The following is a 19,270-nucleotide window of genomic DNA, read 5'->3' as shown; positions in this document are numbered from 1 at the left end:
GTGCCCATCCTTATGAAGCCAGTGCACTTCAAGATAATTACTTAGTTTTCCTCTGATGAGGCAAACCAAGAATCTGACGCAGAGTAGAAGAACAGTAAAAGTCATGTGAATCTGGAAATACACCTCTTTTCCAGGCATTTATTTAGAGTTTCCTGGCATTGGATTGTTTGTAGGTCAGTATTGCAAGAGAATACACATTTTTTACATAATATTGTGGTTGAAAGCAGTGTTTCCTTACCAGTTCACTGATTATTTCACTAAGTAAGGAATTAGTCAGAAGGCAATTGAAAAGTCTTTTGTTTTCATTGTTCATAAGAGTCTCTGGTGGTTTGCCTACACTTTACATCATTGGTGGGTAGATCCTCCCTGTGGAATTCTTAAAAGAAGGGTCATGAAAGTGGGTAAACTTTAGCTGGTCTGTAGAGAATGAGGAGAAGTAATCTATTTGGGTGAGCCTCTTCAGTGATCAGCCATCTAATTTATAAGCATGCCCACTCTGCTAGGTCCAGTAAAGGATTCAGAAGGAGACCCTGAGAGCCACTCTACGAACCCAAACCATAAAACAATGTTGAATTGGGTTGTCTAAAGTCATAGTGCTCACCCACCTAGTAATTCAGATAATCTTAGCTGAGCAGAACCAAAATTATATTAAATGCATTGACCTATAAGTCTAATTAATCTGTCATGATTTATTGATGGACTGTTGTAGGCAAGGTATAAGTCCTGCTCTCGTGGACTGAAAAAGTCCAATTGAAGAAGTAGGCTAGAAAAACAACACTATATATGCCAGTGGTAGAAGTTATAACGTACAGGATATGATTAATCATCCCTTGGGAGGTTTAAAAACTGCAATGAGTTCACCAGAGAAAGAGTTCTCGAAATGCTGTCTTCATTGGAAAAGGCATCGCCAAGGAGGAGAACAGGAAGTGTTTCGCACATGGAGAGGAGGCCCGGGAAGCAGAGTTGCCTGGGTGGTTCAGGAGTGACCAAGAGCAAGGACTGGTTGTGAGATAAAGAGAGAGCAACTCCAGTAGGAGGCAGTGAGATAGACTGAAATTTAGATTACTGCCAGATGGGGAGGTTCTACTGTGAACTCCTCAGAACGCAGTCCCTAGACTAGCAGTACTGCAGCGCGCGGGAGCTTGCTAGAAAGGCAGAATCTCGGGTCTCGACTTGGACCCACAGACTCAGAATTTTGGGGTATGAGGTCCAGGAATCTATATTTTTAAATAAACGTGTCCATTTGGTTCTTCTGCAGTTTGAAAAGCACCACTAGGGATAGTTTGGACTTTGTTCCAAAGGACAGTGGAGACCCGTTGAAGGCTCTGGAATAGAGAAGTGGCACGTTCTTTAGTGAGCTAGCAAACCAAGGCCTTGGGGAAGCGGTCTTCCACAGGTACACTTCTTCAACGTTCTCACTTACCATTCTCACTCCCCTGCTGGTCGCCAGCTGCACGGTAAAGCTGCTCCAAATTGCCAGTCAAGGAACTGTGGGAACTGAAGGCATATATAACTGCTCTTTGAAGTGGTTTCTGAAAGCTGAGGGTAGGTCTTGTCTGGGTAGTGATGTGGTGTGCATCTATGGTAGATTTCTATAAGTAGGGGTTTTATTGTAATGTGTGTGCTTTGCAAAAAGTGATTTAAATCAGTGACAATAACAAACACCTATATGGTGCTTTATAGTTTAAAAACACAGTACGATGGACTGATGGGAAACGTGTCCATCACTGAGCCGTGTGCGGCCACCGAACAAAAGGAGGCTTGTGACTGAAAAATTAGAACTAGTATTTTCCTTAGCAGTTCTGTTTTTATCTAGACCAAGCCCCTACGGTAAGGATAATCTATTTTAATTTTCTGTCTAGTGGCTACTATCGAATCTCGATTTGGTAGTTGGGAAAGCCAATGCCTATGTTTGTCCAAGTTCACACAGCCAGGAAGTGGCTGAGCTAGAATTCGAACTCGGGCCAGAGGCCAAGCTGGGACTGCTGCACCATGCAGGTGAGGGTATGGGCCCAGAAAGCTACCAGAACGTTAAAAAACACCCACTGACCAAGTACCACAAATAGACCTTGACTGCAGTCAAGTCCTGACCCATTTCATTCGAGGTTCTCAAGCTCCCAAGTCTTTTTTTTTTCCTTCCCTCATTTGTGGCATTAATGAATCTTTTTAGATAATGGATTTCTACATTTTAAAAGAAACCAGCGTCGTATCCAAATTAAAATTGTTGGCCCTCAGCCCTTGTCAGAGCTGCAACTCATCCTGAAACTCTCCCCTTGCTTTGTCTGTACCGCCACCTTTCCAGGTCATTAAGAACGAAAGGTTTGTGAACAGATTAAACACAGGCTGTTTGTGTTCTGCTTTTTGAGCACCTATGCCTGTTTCATGCAGACGGCGTGGTGCTGGTTAGAGTCCGCGCCCCTGGATTTTTAGAAACAGCACCTGCCGGAATTTAGCACCTTCTTACAATAGCACGGCCATGCTTAAACGTTTAATTCCTTGGAGAGGACCCTGTGCTATCACACCAAATATTTATAAGTTTATCTCCCCACACTGCCTGGCGTTCTGAGTAAACCTGGACAGAAGTATGGAGATCAAAGAATGTAATAATCAAAAACCCTCCTTTCACGCTCTATCTGCCATCAAATGAAAGTATTAGTGAAGTGGTATGGAAATCCTCTTTAGCCTGCCTGCAGCCACCGGCCGTGCCAGTCACGATTTAAAACAACGTGATTGAGCGCTCAGAATCCTCGGGGTTGAGTTGTGTGCGTACCTTAGTGTATTATTTCCAAGTTGCCAGTTTCCCCCAGATTAGCACATTGTCATTTCGGCTTTATTAAAGAAGTCAGGACATGAAAGGGTAGATTTAGCACAGTGGGGATGTCAGCCACGCTTCCTTGCCGTCATGGAGTGGCTGCTTTGGTAAAGGCAGCCATGCATGTGAATCCAACAACATGATTGTGGGACTAAGAGTCAAGCCCAGTGGGACTGAGAGAGAGGAAAAGACAGCAGTACAAGGCTGTAGCAAAACCACAGCTCTCCAGCCCCGGGTGGGAACTTCAGGCCCTTGCTTTGCTGTCGTAGAACCTGACAGTTGCAGAAAAAAACACAACACAGCCGGGTATCAGCGACACAGTAAGTGCTTTCTCATGGCATTACTGGAATGGCGTGGATGAGCCCAGCGTGGTGTTTAAGCATTACAGGGATGCAGCCAGATGCAGGAGACATGACTCTGGTCACTCTAGGGGACACCTCCTGTCGTGGAAAGGCATGGTTTTCCCCAGGGCGCACTCTGTCTGTTAGAGTGCTAGGGTGGAAGAAGGCTGGAGACCATTGGTCCAGGAATTTACAGGATCCTTTTACATAGGATCAGCTCAGACTGCAACCCCCCAGCCAGGAGGTGTGAGGGGGAAAGCTTTTCTTTTGTCACGTTTGGTGTGATCAACCCGAATATTTCCATCTAAGCAGGTTATATGTTTCTCCCACAATCGAAGGGAAATAATGATGTGCCTTCTCCACTCAGAGTCAGCTACCTCCTATTTGCTTAACTTTAAAACTGTCACAAGAACTTTGCATAATCCTCGGAAAGAAAAGAAAGGGAAGAAAAGAGGGACTATAGTGATGCTGATAGCTGGTTGTAAAGTGAGCAATTCTGTTACCTGGTCAGTCCTTTTGTATGCACAGGATTGAAGAAAGTTTCCGTGATTGCTTTTTGCTGAATGGACTTGGTCACTTGACCACTAATGTGGGGATAGTCTAATCCTCTGATAGGTGAGCAGGATTTCTGGCTAAATAGAATTAAGCAAGCAAAGAAACAAGAAACGCAGCTAGAGAAACAGCAAACACAATAGCAACAGCAATAACATGCTCAAGGGTTGACCTAACCCAGGACCACAGGCTTTGTTTACGATGGTAGTAGGGGCATGAGCCTCCTGGAAATCAGAACTCAAGTATGACCTCTGTAGGTACTTCTTTTTTTGTTGGGCGCAGGAAATAATAAGGTGACAGCTAGGTTTCTGGAATCAGGGCGGCAGCTCTCTGGGCTGCTTCAATCCCGTGGGGGGTCTGTCTCTAGCGTCTGAGCCGGAGACAGACAGACTTGGTTCTTCTTACTGAGCTGCACATGCACTGAGCCTAGACAAGATGGGGGTACACAAGAAAGTGATGTCCTGAGCCCCAGACGTTGGCACTTAATGACCTACTGGATTCACAGGAAGGCTTATGTGTGGGAAACAATCGGAGTTGGATGCAGTTACGCACTGGATTAGGAGGACCAGCCTGAACTCATGGGAAGAACATTGGTAAAGGACAAGATTATGATGTGGGCCTTGGCTGGGTTGGGGAAATGGAATTAGAACAAGAATACTTTTATTCCTATGCTTGAAAACACTTAGAAGGAACATTCCATAGGTCCTCAACATTGGCTTCAAACAGCTGACTACTGGTGACAACAGGCTCCAATGAGCAGGCGATCTCTTCTTCCGATTTAGAGTATCTCTTGGTATCATCAGGGACCAATTTGGCCTATGTTGCCCTCTTGACCAGGTTCTGGGTGGGCAACAGGCACAGCCCAGAGCCTGAAACCTCTGCTGGATGACCAGGCCGCTAAGTTAGGCGGATGAGGGAGGGTCAAGTTTCCTGATGCCTTCCTGCTTTCCTGGAGCTCAGGTCAACAGCCAAGACAGAGGATGACAGCCCAGTGCCAGACCCCAGGAGTGGCACTTGAGGAAGAAAGCAGATGATGCGGGAAACCAGGAGGAAGCTGGGTTCTGTGAGGTGACGCTGAGGTACCAGACATTGACCCTCTGATGATGGGATGGACTAAAAGAGAGAGCCTCAGCCAAGCCACACCACTGTCCTTGTCACTGGCCATGTTCCCCATCGAAACCCTCTCGATTCTGTCATTTTCAAAATGGGAACTAACAATAAGCTGTTACTCCCACTTGACTTCAGACACTGTGCTTGTTCAGGGCAGGAGGTCACTCCGGTGATCAACATCGTTGACACGTAACCTATTTGGGGGCTGTTCCCTACCTACTGTTATGTTGTGTCAACGAGACTTCTTTCTCAGAAGAGGTTGAGGACCCTGTAAAATGAAAGTATTCTCTGCTGCGTTGAAGGCAGACCCTTCCCCTTGCCCCTGGCTTTCACACAGATGATAGCATGTGGGGCAGGTTGGCAGTGACTTGAAGTTGTTCTCTGAGCAAAGTGCAGCTCTAATCAGAGGCAGGAAATGTTTATTTGAGCTTTATTGGGTGAGTCAGTTTGCTACATTTTAGGTCCCTTTAAACCTGGGGCATCCTGTGTGTGTCAAATAATCATAGTTTCAAGCAATTGGAAACAAATATCAGATGCACATGAATGAAGTTTAGACCTTCCCAGCCAGCAGACTCTCATGCAAAATTTTTACTGTTTGGCCAATTCTGATTAGGTTAAGGCTTTCCCACATGAAAACGAGCATCTCCCCTTTTACCCAAAATAGGGTAGACTCTTCCCTCTATGGCTTCTAGAAGATCATCATAAGACCCAGCCCTGTGAAAATCCACTCTGTATTTTCCCTACTACCATTGGTGTTGGTGGAAGGGGTTATTACTCTAGGAATTTGGCTGAGATAAATCTGAACTTGGGGAAACATCACAACAAACTCATGACACTGGAGTAAGGCCTCTGAACAGTGGGAGGTGGAAGGAGGGAAAGGCCTATGAGAAGAAGGGCTGACGATGTGTGAAAATGGTTTTTTTAACATTATTCAGGTGATAATTATTTTTGTTATTGCATAGGAAAACTTACCCCAGTAATCATAGTTACTGTCCACACGAGACGCTCCTTCTCTATTAACTGAGAGGTAAGTCTCCGGTAAGAAGAAGGATGTTTACTGTGATGAGGGCGTGCTTTCTTTGTGCGGAAATAAAATGGTTTTGGTTAGGTTTCCCAGAGTGGTTGGATCTTGCCTTTGGTTCTACCAAGGAGGTGTGATAGAGAGGAGGGAGGGTTGCCTGTTGTTTGTTCTTTTTAAAAGATGATGAAACGTTGAGGACAGGACAGTGGAAATAAGGAAGAAATGGAATAACTTCAGGCTGCCTTCTTCCGCTCCATCTTGAATTCTGCTTCCAGAATAGTTTTGCTTTAGGTCAGCTTTAATCATGCCATTTTACAACTCAGAAGATTTCTGGGGTTCTTTGCTTCCTACCTGTGTTTTTTAGAACCTCCCTGCCTCCCCCCCTGCCACCACCAATCCGTCTCCTTCCTACCTACATCCAGAATTTACGAGCGGTTTCCTAGATAGCAAGTTTTTTCCACCGGCTCAATCCCACCCTCCCCATCCCTGCCCTGTGGTGTCCCTTTCCACTAACCTCTTCCTGGAGGGCTGTTCCTTTAACTTGCCAGGACGACTTCTCTCTCGCCCATGTCCTAACGCTAATTCAGATTTGTGTCAACCAAATTCCTATATAGCAATGGCCAGTTCCACCAGCACCAGTTCTAGTACAGAAAATAAAATATAGAAAGGGTTTTCCCAATGACGGTTTCCTATCCTGATCTTCTGTAAGTGCTAAGGCCTGGATGACGGACAATTACTCTCTATGGCAGCTCAGAAAGTAAGATCCAGATACCTAGGTTTCACAATCTGATTCGGTAGAGGAGGGTTTCGCACATAACCATAGAACGTTTTTGTGGTTTCCCATGTTCAATTCCTACTACTTAGAAACCAAAGCCATGGCTTATGTCATCTTTCATATCCCCCAGGGACCTACCGCAGGGCTGGGCACCCAAGAAAGACCTGTTGAATTGGTAGATTAAATGATGCGGACATGGAGGGGAGCAAGGAGATGTCACAGGGTGTGAAGTGAGGACCCATGATTCCCTTAGATGACACACAGGAGAAATCGTTCATCCCGTCACTGGCACATCAAAGGCAGACCGTTCCAAGTCCAATCTTTTGTTGGGCACTCATGTGAAATTGATTCAAAAGCGATAGAGTCTCTGCACATATAAACAGTTCGCAAATGATGGGGAATGTGTGTCCAAACAAATCCAATTGGCAGGACATGTGGTGCGGCTGAGAGGAAGCCTCTGGCTATCCATCATACCTTGAAAGATGAACAGGGCAGGCCTAGCATTCCCTTCAAAGGCAGGAAAGGTTAGTGCTATGGGAAAACAGAGCCCAATGGGAATTTCAAATACACGGTGTGGCCCTTCCGGCTTGTAGGTCATGATTAACTATTCTTACCCTAAATGGCCATGACATATAATCTCTTTCCTAATTTCATTACTTCCTATCACAGGACCGTAACTTTTTAGACATTCAGGTGAGATTAAGGGAGGAGAAGGTGGAATAAGGCTTTTAAAATCTTTGATTACCTCAGAAAACATATTTGCTTACTTTACCAGGAAGTTGGGTTTTTGTTTTGTTTTGTTTTCTACTGATGCCAAGAGGGGATTAATGACTAGCTGCTGGGTCTGCCAGCTTTCTTTTGATTTCAGTTTATGTAATTAAGCAGTTCCCAGAATGACTTAAGGTTCTCACTCTGCATCAAAACATGCTTCTCAGATGTGTTAGGTGTGGAGGTCAAGAAGGATCCAAACTCCCTGAATGGAGGGAGGGGGAATGAAAAATTGATCTGGCTTTAAACATCTGTCCCTCCAATTTAAAGAGGGGTGATTCTGCTTGGGGGCCATGCACATTGAGGTATATTGCAGGTTTCAGCAGAAGTTCAAAATGAGCTAATGTTAGACTAACTCCAAGTGAGGTTAACAACAGGAATAACACAGGGAAACCAGCTCTGGTTCACTATTGAATTTCCAGCAACTAGAGCTTCGTGCATGGTGGATGTTCAAGAACTCATGCATTAGACAAAAACGTACCGGTAACCCACTATATGCCAGGCTCAGTTCTCACTGCTGGAGATCCAGTAAGGGATTGACCCGACAAGAATCCCTCCCTTGGGATGCTCACACGGAGCGAATGTTGGATGAGCAGATTTTTATTGAGTGCCTCCTTAGTTACGGAGTTCAGAGCTAGTGGTGGTGGGGGTTGCTAGGAAGAAGAAACTGTGTTCCTCAAGGAACTGCCTATCTCACTGGGAAGTGAAGACACTGCCCATGGAACGAAAGAACTGTTCAGAGTTGTAACTGAATCCAGGGTGCTGATACAGACAGACCCTCCATGGGGCAGAGTGGTCAGAGCGGGTACTCATCTCGCGATTCCACAGGCAGGAGGCTCTCTGCAACAGGCTGACTTGTCTCTAGCTCCTTAAGCAGTAAGAGTTTGCAGCTGCAGAAATCAGAGTTCCCTTTGGTTCCCTTTCTCCCTTCCAGCCCGTAACCTTTTTTCATTCTTCCATCCACACAGTGATTGTTTTTAAAGGGAATTATAGTTAAAAGAAAAAAATAAAGGGAATTATAGCAGCTTTTCTTTTGGGCTCAGGCTAGTTCCCTTACAAACTAATAGGGCAGAATTTCTAACAGTTCCTGCCCTCATGAAACAGACAGATAGCCAGGGGAGAAAGACATGAGTCAGTTCTGCAAATCAAACCGCCTGAATGCTACAGGGGAAAACACAGCATATAATAATGAGATTTGACCTTGTCAGGGAAGTTCGGGACAGCTTCTTAGAAGAAAAGACGGCTGTGCTGGAATCTCAAGGATGAGGGGGGATTAACCAGAAGGAAGAGGGGAAACATTCCAAGCAGAGGGAATAGCATAAGCAAAGGCCCCGTGGCAAGAGGGAATTTGCTGTTGTGACAGAGGGAACCAGAGGTGGCTGGAAGGGAGACGACTCTGAAGAAGGTAGATGGGGCAGATCATAATAGGCCATCAGGCATATTAAGGAGTTTCTTATTTATTCCAAGAGTAATAGGAAGCCCTTAAAGAATAATCAATAGAAAGAGAGGAGGGAGGGGGATGGGTTACACTCAGATTTTCATTTCAGCAGGGTAACTGCCTATAGTATAGTATCCGCATTTGCTAGGGGGACTAGTCAGTGTGGGGAGCATTAGGAAGAAGGCACTCCTTAAGAATCTAGATGAGGTGATAATTACTTGGACCAGAATGGTGGCCCCGAGCCGAGGTGGGCAGAGACAAAGAAGTAGACAAATGTAGCAGGTACAAAGTAGTCAGTACACAAGTACAACAGGGAGAAGCAACAGGGCTTGGTGATGGATGTAAGGGATGAGGGAGAGGGAGGTACTCGGAGTGAGTTTCAGGTCTCTGGCTTGTGCACAGGCACCCTGGACGAGGACCGGTTCACTGGGGGGAAATTACCGCGTCAGCTTTGAACCTGTTGGGTTGAGTGCTTTTGTGGCATCTAGAGGGAAATGTCAGAAACGCGGTTGGATAGGGGCGCCTGGGTGGCTCAGTCTGTTGGGCATCTGCCTTCGGCTCAGGTCATAATCCCAGGGTCCTGGGCTGAAGCCCCACGTCAGTCTCTGTGCTCAACGGGGAGTCTGCTTCTCCCTCTCCCTCTGCCTGCTGCTCCCCCTGCTTGTGTGCTCTCTCTTTCTCTCTCTGTCAAATAAATGAATAAATAAAATCTTAAAAAAAAAAAAAAGAAATGCAGCTGGATCAATGGGTACGCAGCTTGGAGGAGAAGTCTGACATGGAGGTTGACGTTCGCAGGTCACCTGGGCCGAGCGAGGTGCATTGGACACTGTGGGTGTGGATGCGACTGCTCAGCCAGGACAGAGTGAGGAGGGAGGGACCCTAGAGCACCTGAAGGCTGGGGAGAGAAGCCCACACGAGCAGGCCCGAGACCACCTGCCCAAGACATGGGGAGGAAACCGGCCTGAGAGCCAAGGGAGCCAAGTGTTTTTTGGAAGAGGAAGTGCTCCGGGGGAAAATACTGCTAAAAGGACAGGAAGGGAAGACTTGGTGATGGTAGCAGCTCTATGCCTTCAGTGACAATAGGATGAGGCCACCTTCATGGAGCACCTGTTTTGAACCTGGCACTTTAACATATAATCTCATCCCCATTAGACATCTGTAAGACAGGTCCCCTCTCATCCACTTTTTACAGATGAGAAAACCGAGCACAGGGAGGAAGTCATTTGTCTGAGCTCACCTAGCCAGTTAGGTGACAGAGTTCGGTGGGAGCCCTTCTTTGTCACTCCATGGACCCTGTTCTTAAATGCCGTGTGTCTAGGGTTGGTGGGATCAAAAGCAGCCAGGGAGCACAGAGGGGTGTAGAGAAGCGAGGTTTTCTCCTCTTGAAAGCCTTGGATTCTTTCAAACAGAGCCGAGGAAAGACGGCGTTGTTGCTGAGGCCCACGTCCGGCTGGGCCGCACGACAGGGCCTCACAGAGGCGGTCTCTGATGCTGTGGCTCAGCTAGATCGGGGCAGTGCTGGGCGCATGCTGCAGCTGCCCTTTTGCCCCCAGTGCTCTGGGGCTGTGGTTCTCAGTGGGGTGAGAGAGGCCGATGCTCAGATTCACCACCCCGGGGCTTCCGAATCGAAAACTCGGGGGTGAGGGGCAGAATCCGTGTTCTCACAAGTCTTCGTGTGATTCCGATGCACAAGCTTGAGAACCCATTTTCTTGGGTGATCCTTGAAAACAGAAGAAGGAAAATTTAAATGACTTCTAATCCATGTATCTCTTGGACACCAAACACCTTGGCAGAACCCAGATGGAAGCGTGGTTCTGAACCCGGGCTGCACACTGCATTCCCATGGGGAGCTTTGCACATGAGCAATGCCTGAGGCCCACCCTCAGAAATTCTGGTCTCATGGGGCTGGGATCGGCCTGAGCATTCGGTTTTTGTAATGAGGATTTGAGTGGGGAATGGGAGATTGAGGGAATGACTGGCAAAAGGCAGCCTGTGTACTTTTGAGTCCAGAATTGTACTCTGGGGAGAAAAGGGGAAGGCCTTTAAGGGGAAGGAAGACGAATGGAAGAGACGATAGACCGTAGGCCCTTTGTGAGTATCAGTGTAGCTTAAATAAACTGGGAGACTGTCGGGGCAGAAGGTAGTCTGAATTCATAACAGTTCTTAACAATGGACTTATTTTCAAAGCAATGCCAATAATAAATATGCTGTCGCAGCTGCTTTATGAATCAAGAAGGATCATGGTCACCTCCTCCTGGCAGCTTCACTTAGACTCAGTCTGTATGCTAAGAATGTGCTTGCCCCTCTGGCCTCCCCAGCATCACTGTTTTCCCTTTGCACCGTGAACCTTCCTCCCCCGCTGACCCGCTCAGCCCCCCCGCCTCGGCATTCTCACCCTGTCCCCAAATCCTGGGATTTGTTCCTGCCCCCCACTCCGGCCTCCTTGTTGTCTCAGGCCCTAGCTCTGTCCAGAATCCTCCGTGGCCCCCAGTTTCGAGAGCCCACCTTTCTCTTTCTCTTTCATCTTTAAGACACTCCGCTCCTGTTTTGTTTTCTTCATTCTGCCCATTTCCCTGTCTCCACCCCTGGCTCCCAAGTTCTGCAGGGGACAGTGCTGGCTTGCCATTCTTTGCCTCCCACCCGGCACAGCACCCCACACCTTACAGGCTTAGGAAATAGTAGTAAAAAAGCTGCAAAAGTGAATTTCCATCTGTCTCCTTTACACGTTGGCACTGAGTGAAGATAAAGAAGGCCCCTCCTCCGATGAGGTGGGAGTGTGGTTGGGTCATTCAGAGGCCACCTTGAGGAAAGAAGCCATAGGAAATTCCCAAGATGGGAATCCCAGTAGGAACATCCTCCAGAGTGAAAAGTGGCCCTCAGAAGGGGCCACAGAAGGGGCCACAGAAGGGCCCTCGCAGCCTCAATAGCCCGTGGGACCTTGTAGTAGTTTCTCAGGGCTGCCTTCACACATTACCACCAGTTGGAGGCTTAAAACAATCTGAATCTATTCTTTCATTGTTCTAGAGACCAGAAGCCTGGAACCAGTGTCACTGGGCTGAAATCAAGGCGTCCATAGGGCCCTGCTCTCTCCCCAGGCCCTCAGGGGAGAGTCCATCCTTGCCTCTTCCAGCTTCTGGTAGCGGCCATGTTCTTTGGCTTGTGGCCACAGCACAGTCTCTGCCTCTGTGGCCACATTGCCATCTTCTTGCTTCTCAAATCTCCCCCCTGCCTTTCTCTTATAAGGACACCTGTGATTGCTTTGAGGGCCCACCCTGGTGATCCAGAATAACTTGCCATCTCGAGATCCTTATTGTAATCACATCTGCAAAGTCCTTTTTTGCTGTCTCAGGTAACACTTGCACGTAAAGGGATTAGGACATAGATATCTGGTGGGGAGCCATTATCCAACCTACCGCACATATAAAGGTAGCTGGAGCCTCCAAAGGGACAGAGACTTATCCAAGGACATACTTCAAGGTTGTCATGGAAATTAAAGACCCAGGTCTCCTTTCTGTCCGTTTTGGGCTTCCTCCACTAAACTAAGCTGTTCATAAAAGTAAAACAGAGAAAGAGATTTAAAATAACACCTCATACCCTAATCCGTGTGCTGCCTGGATTTTCTGTCTTCTGTCTTCTGTCTGGATTGCATGCTACCAGGATTCATCCATCTCTGCACCTTCTTCCCCCTTGAATTCAGGGCTCAGGAGATGCTCCCTGGCCCGTGTGAAAGCAGCAGTGGATTTACCTAAATGGCATTTTCTGCTCTCCTTTCAGGACCGCCTCTTTTTCGTCATGGAGTATGTAAACGGTGGCGACCTTATGTTCCAGATTCAGCGCTCCCGAAAATTCGACGAGCCTCGTTCCCGGTTCTATGCTGCAGAGGTTACGTCAGCCCTCATGTTCCTCCACCAGCATGGAGTCATCTACAGGTAGCTCTTCCCTCCTCCTGCCTTTCGTGAAAGCGAAAAAATAAAGAATTCTCCAGACACTTGAACTGACTTTGGCTCCCGCCCAAAGGGTCTCTTAGCAACCCGCTTTAGATGAGTTGTTTGTTATAATTTGCTCGCAGAGGACTTTTGGGGGGCTGTTTATCACTGTGAATGTTAATATTTGAGTAGCCTCAGGAGATCTGACCCACCATTTGTGCCAGTTTTGATTGAAAGCCCAAGCACAACATTTTAAAGGCTTGGCGCCGAGCGACCTTGGAGTGACCTTCATTTCTCTCCCTCCCCACCCTCTTCCTTCAACATCAGGGCATTCTCTTTACTTTTTCCTTCTGTGCCATGAACTTCCTCCCCTTCCCAACCTCTTGCCACTTCCTGAGTTTGTTTGGCTTTGTTGTCTCCAGCAGATAGAATCAGGAGGAGGAGGAGTTGCTCGGGGGTCTCTGGGTTTATGATTCGAGGAGGAGGAGGGGAAGGGAGCTAGACAATATCCAACAGGAAGTTACTGCAGATCATCCAGTCCCTCACTGCCGCCCTGTCCCCCTTCCAAGAAAACACAGAACACACACACACACACACACACACACACACACACACACGCACGCACACTCACATACTCACACACTAATTTTCCAGTAAGGGAGCGGGGCTATTTACGCAGGCTCTTCTGTGAGGTCAGGAGTTCTGGGAGGAGTAAATATTTATAATTAGCAACAAGGACACTAAAGTTCCTTAAGGTTTTCTCAATGACTGTCAGTTTCTTGACTTGGTTTTTGCTGCCCCCCCCCCCGACCTTTTTTCAATTGTGTAGAAGAATAGCTGGCTGGGTTCAACCCAGAACATAGTCATTAGAACCTTCCTGACCCTCTCCTGGGAGCAGTGTTCTGACTAAATGCTCGTTGAGGGGTTCTGACCAACCCTCACCCCAGACTTCCTTTTTACTGACGACTCTTAATTTCCTCAAGTATGCGTCTCTCTTCTTAAAAGGAGTCAGTGCCTCCCCCTGACCTACAAAATAAAGCTTGAACTTTTCAGCCTGCCTGTCATGGTGCGCCACGCTGTGCGTCCCTGTATTGGCTCCCTATTGCTGCGTAACAAAATACCACAGACTTAGGGGCTTTAGACAGCACCCATTTATTATCCCCCTGTTTCCGTGGTCCTGGAGTTCAGGCATGGTGCACCCTGGCCCTCGGCTTGGGATCTCTCTGCTGCAGTCAGGGTGTCAGGCTGCATGCTTGTCTGAAGTTTGGGGTCCTCTTCTGAGCTCACACACTGGTAGGCAGAACTCAGTTCCTTGCAGCATGTGGCTGGCTTCTTCAAGGCCAGCCGGAGAGAAAGCCTTTCCTGCTTGGAGTCTCAACTCCAGGAAAGGCTTGGACCCTCTTTTTACAGGATCACTTGATTAGATTAGGCCTACCTGGGACAATCTCCCTTTTGTTTGACTCAAATGATTAGGGACCTTTATTATATCTGCACAATTTCTTTGCCCTGTAATGTCACATTATCGTGATAGTGACATGACATTGCCTTTTCCACCTTCTTTTGGTTAGAAGAAGTCCCGGCTTCCACCACACTCAGGGAGGGACTATGGGATCATAGCGGAGTGGGACTCATTGGGGCTTTGCTCAGGTTGTGTGTGCTACATCCTGGTACACCTTTCTCTCTGCAGTCCCCATAGCACCTTGTTTTGAACCCACCAAGGTGCTCAGCTTTTCTCAAACCCACCTGCCCATTCCCAGCTAGCCTGTGCTTATGCCCTCCTCAGGCGGCCTCTGTCCAGCCCAGAGGCCTCACACGGTACTGCCTGCTTGCACAAAGCCTGGTGCCACCAGCCAGAGCAAGTTTCTCCATCACCCACACTTCCATTGGCAATTCGGGACTGAATGGGATGACACTTTTGTTGCAGTGCCTACCATTGTCCACCTTGTGTTAGTTAGCGTTAGGCATCGCTGTGGATCCTTCACTGAGTTGCAAACGCCCTTCAGGACCATTTATTTATATGTATGTTTTTGTAAACCCCTCCATCATCCCATTTTACACGCTCCTCTTGGCTTACACATAGTAAATAGTCAACAAATGACCACTGACTTCAATTAGTTTAAAACCCTAATCTCTGCCCCCGAAGCAGCTCACAAGCCTGTTGGAGATACAGGAGTTAGGTAGGAAGAGCTCAGCCATGCTACAAGGCAGTACACTGTTAGGTGCCGATGACAGGAAGAAGGACGGCCACCCTTGGAGACGTCATCCCCCATTCCATCCCTATTACAGTGGGTATAACCATCCAGCTTACTGGCAGGGATTCAGAGCCTTCCCTTAAGTAGCTTGCCCAAGGCCCTACTCGGTCAGTGGCAGACCTAGGAAGCCTAAGCGATTGATCAGCAAGCTCGTGCTATCCACCAGGACATCTCTCACCCCGCCTTTTCAAGTCCAAGTCCAAACTCTTTGGCTTGTCATCCCACGTACTCCAAAACTTGCTTCTCCCTTACATGTCTACCTTTCCCCTTTCCACTTCCCTCTCATCACACCTGTGAACACTTTTGTTCTGTTGGCTTCTATGAGCCGCACTTTCCCCTCCCCGCCCCCCACATTCCTTCGCACCTCCCTGACCATTCCTCCTCAGTCTCTGTATGGCCTGGCCTAGCTGTAGCTCCCCTCCAACCTCCATTCTCTAAATGCTGCTTTTCTCTAGGGCCTTCATCCCTCCTTCCTCCTACCCTAGAAGTCCGACACGTGCATGCTTTCAAATGACCCCTGTGTACAAGTGACCCTCTGTCACTACATCCAGCCCCCCAGTTATGCCCAGAACCCAAACAAGCTCTCTCCCCCGCCTCTCTCTCAAGACATGACCTCGGGGCCTTGTGCCTTCTTCCCGGGTGAGTTTGCAGTCTTTGAAGGACTTGACTCTTTCACTGCCCCTCGGTTCCCTGCCCTCCTGTCTGCCCTCCCCCTCCACTGCTGCCTGCCATTCTTTGAAAGCACACGGTTGTCACACGCTCCCTTTTTAGCCTCCTTCAGACTCTCTCGCGCCCCAGGCCTGCCATGCACAGCTGTGTGGTCTGGGCACGGTGCAAGGGCGAAGGGTGCAGGCAGTGAGACGCCATCCAAGGGTGGATGGCGTCTAGGCCGGCTCTACTGGTGCGGCTGGCTTCAGCCCAGGGAAGGGGTGCTTTTTCTACCCAGAGGAGATGGTTTATTGTGTCTCTCACAAAGACACTGTCTGTGCACACGGGGCCCTGGTGGCCCCCGATGATCTTGTGACCCTTATCGCTGTTCCCTCCAACCACGTATCCCACCCTGTAGGTACTCCAGATCATTTGCCGTTCTGCCCCCAATGCCATTCTTTTTTATTTCTCAGAGCCTTTGTCCCCCCCGTCCTTGGAAATCCCTTTCTCCTAATCTGTGTCTTGATCAATGAGTGGTTCCCAGGTCATCGGACTGCCTCGGAGTCCCTGGTTTAAAAGGCACAGAGACTCCATAATACTGCAGGAGGGGAAATGGATAAGGGTATTGGTGAGAGAAAAAACAGCCCTGAGTTTATGATTGCCGAGGCTACGTGACGCCCACGTGGGAGGGGGGTCCACTGTCCTATCCACTGTTGTATGTGTTCGAAGTTTACCATAATTATAATATCTTTTCTTAAAAAAGAATAGCAATTCCAGGGTAACATGCTGGAGTTTTTGATTCAGTAGGTCTGGAGTGGGGTTCAGGAATCTATATTTTTTTAAAGTGTTCCTCGGGTGACTTGAGGACCAGAGATGGAGAAAAATTCTATTCTGCCTCTGGGACCGTGTCACGCGCCCCTGCTGATGTGAGGCTCTCCCGACCACCCAGCCTGTCCTGGGGATCATGCCTTCCCTCTATACCAGGCATTTACCAGGTTCCCTTTGCAAAGCTTATGTTTTTACTTAAGATACCTCTTCTGTGATTGAGAACTCCACACAGGAGTGCTTATCTGGTTGGCCCAGAACAATAGCCTGCTTATAGTAGGTGTTCACTAAGTGTTTGTTCTTCTAGTCTCTAATGCTCCAGAGCCTTCCAATCCAGTGGGTTGCTCCCTCCTAGGTGTGTACTTCTTAAAAGTCTGTGTTGCAAGCATTCCTAATTCCTTGACCCTAAAACGCCCCCAATTCCTTCATAGCTCTCATTTTATGGGTTAATGAGGATGCTAGGGTCTGTTTCCCATGTTGCTTTGTGTTAGGCTGCCGAAAAAGAGGATGAAGGGCAGTGTGCGTACAGGGGCCTGGGGAGGCCGAGAGGGTGTCTCCACCTCTTTGTCTCTGGCTATTCTGAAGCCGGGCCAGAGACTATGCTCTGTGCGATACAGGGGTTTATTTGGGAGATTGGCAAGGCCAGATTTTGGAGGAGGAAGCTGATTGCTGGAGTGGAGATGGAATTTTCGGCCTTCCTGCTGGAATTTATATACACACTAATTAGCAGCTAATTGGCCAGTGTTCAAGAATGAAGGAAAGAAGTCATTTCTCTGGCTGGTGGCTCACACTTTTAAGGAGATCCCACACTGACAGGCATGGCCGCCTTTCTTCTGGTCCTTGTCTGAGTCAGGTTCCAGCATCAGGCAGCCCAGGGTACCGTCTCTCTGTCCCCTGCCCCGTGTTCCTAGAATCCTCTGTGTGCTGTGGCAGAAGCTGGCCCTGTGTGTCCACTGAGTGTCCAGCCATGGCTTAAATAAAAAGACCTTTTCCCCCTCCTTTACCCGCCCTTCCCTCCAGACACAGTGAGAGGTAGAGGTTTTGAAAGTTGTAGGCCTTCTTTAAGAGTGGGTTCAGAGAACTTTCTCTCCTCTACACCAGGCTCGCTGCCTGTCCATTTTCTGCTGAGCCCCTCGGTTGGAGCAGCTGACTGTCCGAGAGCACCCCTCTCTCTGTGCAACATGAGACAGACAGATGGTGTGAGCCACCTCAGACAGAGAGGACAGCCGGGGGCCCTTAGGAAGATAAGCAAAGGCTTGGCAGTCAGGAATGTATCTTTGTATTCTTTCAGAGTTCAGAAGTCAGGACCCCTGTGGTGGAAGGTGGTGAAGAACATGGCCTGGATCACACTGGCCAAGCTTCTTAACACTCCGTGCCTCAGTGTCCTCACCTATAAAATGCGAATGTTAGTTGTGTGTACCTATCTCATGAGGTTGCGGAGATTTTGTGATTTAATAGGCCTCAATAATTTTGAATGGTGCCTGCCACACAGTAGGTCCTCAGTAAAGGTTAACTATCTTATTGTATCTTGATTTTTATTAAGATGGATTGAAAGAACATTGGAGATCTTTTATCCAGCCCGAGCTCCAAAAGAGACTCCTGGAATCACGTCAGAAGAATGAATTCCTTTCTTCCTTCCTATACAATTTAATTCCTTTTTTTTCTTTATTATAAAAGTGGTAGTCCTAGGAAAAATAAAAATGTAAGCAGCCGAGAAAGGTATAAAATCAGCTTTCCCTCCACCAACCTTAAAGCCACCCAGGGTGAAACAGTGAAACGGTTTCTAGAGAATCCTTCGAGAACTCTTCTTGAGCAAGTTCCTGAACCTCTCTGAGACTGGCTTGTCTTGACCTGGAGCTCAGACAATGCCTGCATTGTCTCCTGCATGCAGGAGCGGAGCGTGATTGCTCCAGGTCAAACTGAGGAGGCAGAGGTGAAGGATCAGAAAGCCGGTGGGGAATGACAAGGCATTTTACTTCTGCGAAGGCTCATTAATGATTAACATCTCATGTGGAGCGCTAAAATTTGGTCTTTATCTAGCACAGGGGAAGTATGACTTCTCCTTTAATTTTTCAGAAATTTCCATGTTTAGTGAGCTGTCACCACCACTCCCCAATAGCCATCCTGCACTGGGGACCTGTTGTGCGCCTGGTTACCCTAACTGGGGGCAGCGGGGAGCCACGAGGAGAGAGGTGTCTCTGCTTTGGCCCACTCTAGATCACTCTGTACTCAAGAGGTGCTTAGGAAAGGCCTTCCTTGTTGATGCTCATGTTCCTGAGAAGTCAAATAGGAATGAAGAGCATGGAACAAAGATTTAGACAATACCTCCGAGGACCTAATAAACCTGAATCTTAAATGCCTTGTCCTCAGCAGGATGGCAGGACAAAGACAAGAATGGGGGGCTTAGGAGGGGTTTCCCTGGACAGAGCTGGAGACATACTGAGGTCTGTAGCTATATGCTCTGCAAGCCAGACCTCCCTGGAAGGTGCACATGGAGTTGTGCTATCAACTGTAGCCTTGTCTTCCTGCTAGTCAAAGAGGGAACGAGTGCGCCTAGCTTGGGGGATGATAGCCTGCCTCCATCCCTGGGATCGTCTCCTGCCATTGACAACTATTCGGCATTTCCTGACTTGGGGAAGGGCTCTAGTTAAAGCCTGCGCTAACAAATGGAAAGTCTAATGTTTAGATTCTTATTTTCTTTCCCTACATTTTCAATTTATCTAATGCTAATAAAAGCAGAGGAGGAGGAAATAGAATGAGTTCTTCCTTCTTCCTTACTTCCTAATCTCCTATGACCTGCCC

The 19,270-nt window shown here is 47.9% G+C and overlaps 1 protein-coding gene across 5 annotated transcripts in view; it reads left to right on the top strand.

Annotated features, from left to right (window-relative positions):
* Positions 1 to 19,270, top strand: part of PRKCE (protein kinase C epsilon) — a 474,803-nt gene that overhangs the window by 377,020 nt on the left and 78,513 nt on the right. For all 5 annotated transcript variants that reach the window (XR_003524573.1, XM_027621307.2, XM_027621310.2 and 2 more), the window contains one exon: positions 12,592 to 12,746. Coding sequence is in view for 4 of the 5 variants with exons in the window: in XM_027621307.2 (XP_027477108.1) it covers positions 12,592 to 12,746 (155 nt within the window). In the remaining variant the exon portion in view is untranslated. The remainder of the gene's footprint in view (positions 1 to 12,591; positions 12,747 to 19,270) is intronic.

This window comes from Zalophus californianus, chromosome 8 (assembly GCF_009762305.2).
Source record: "Zalophus californianus isolate mZalCal1 chromosome 8, mZalCal1.pri.v2, whole genome shotgun sequence".
Classification (NCBI taxonomy): Eukaryota; Metazoa; Chordata; class Mammalia; order Carnivora; family Otariidae; genus Zalophus; species Zalophus californianus.
Note: the sequence above shows the minus strand (reverse complement) of the source record. Positions and strands in the feature narration are given on the sequence as shown.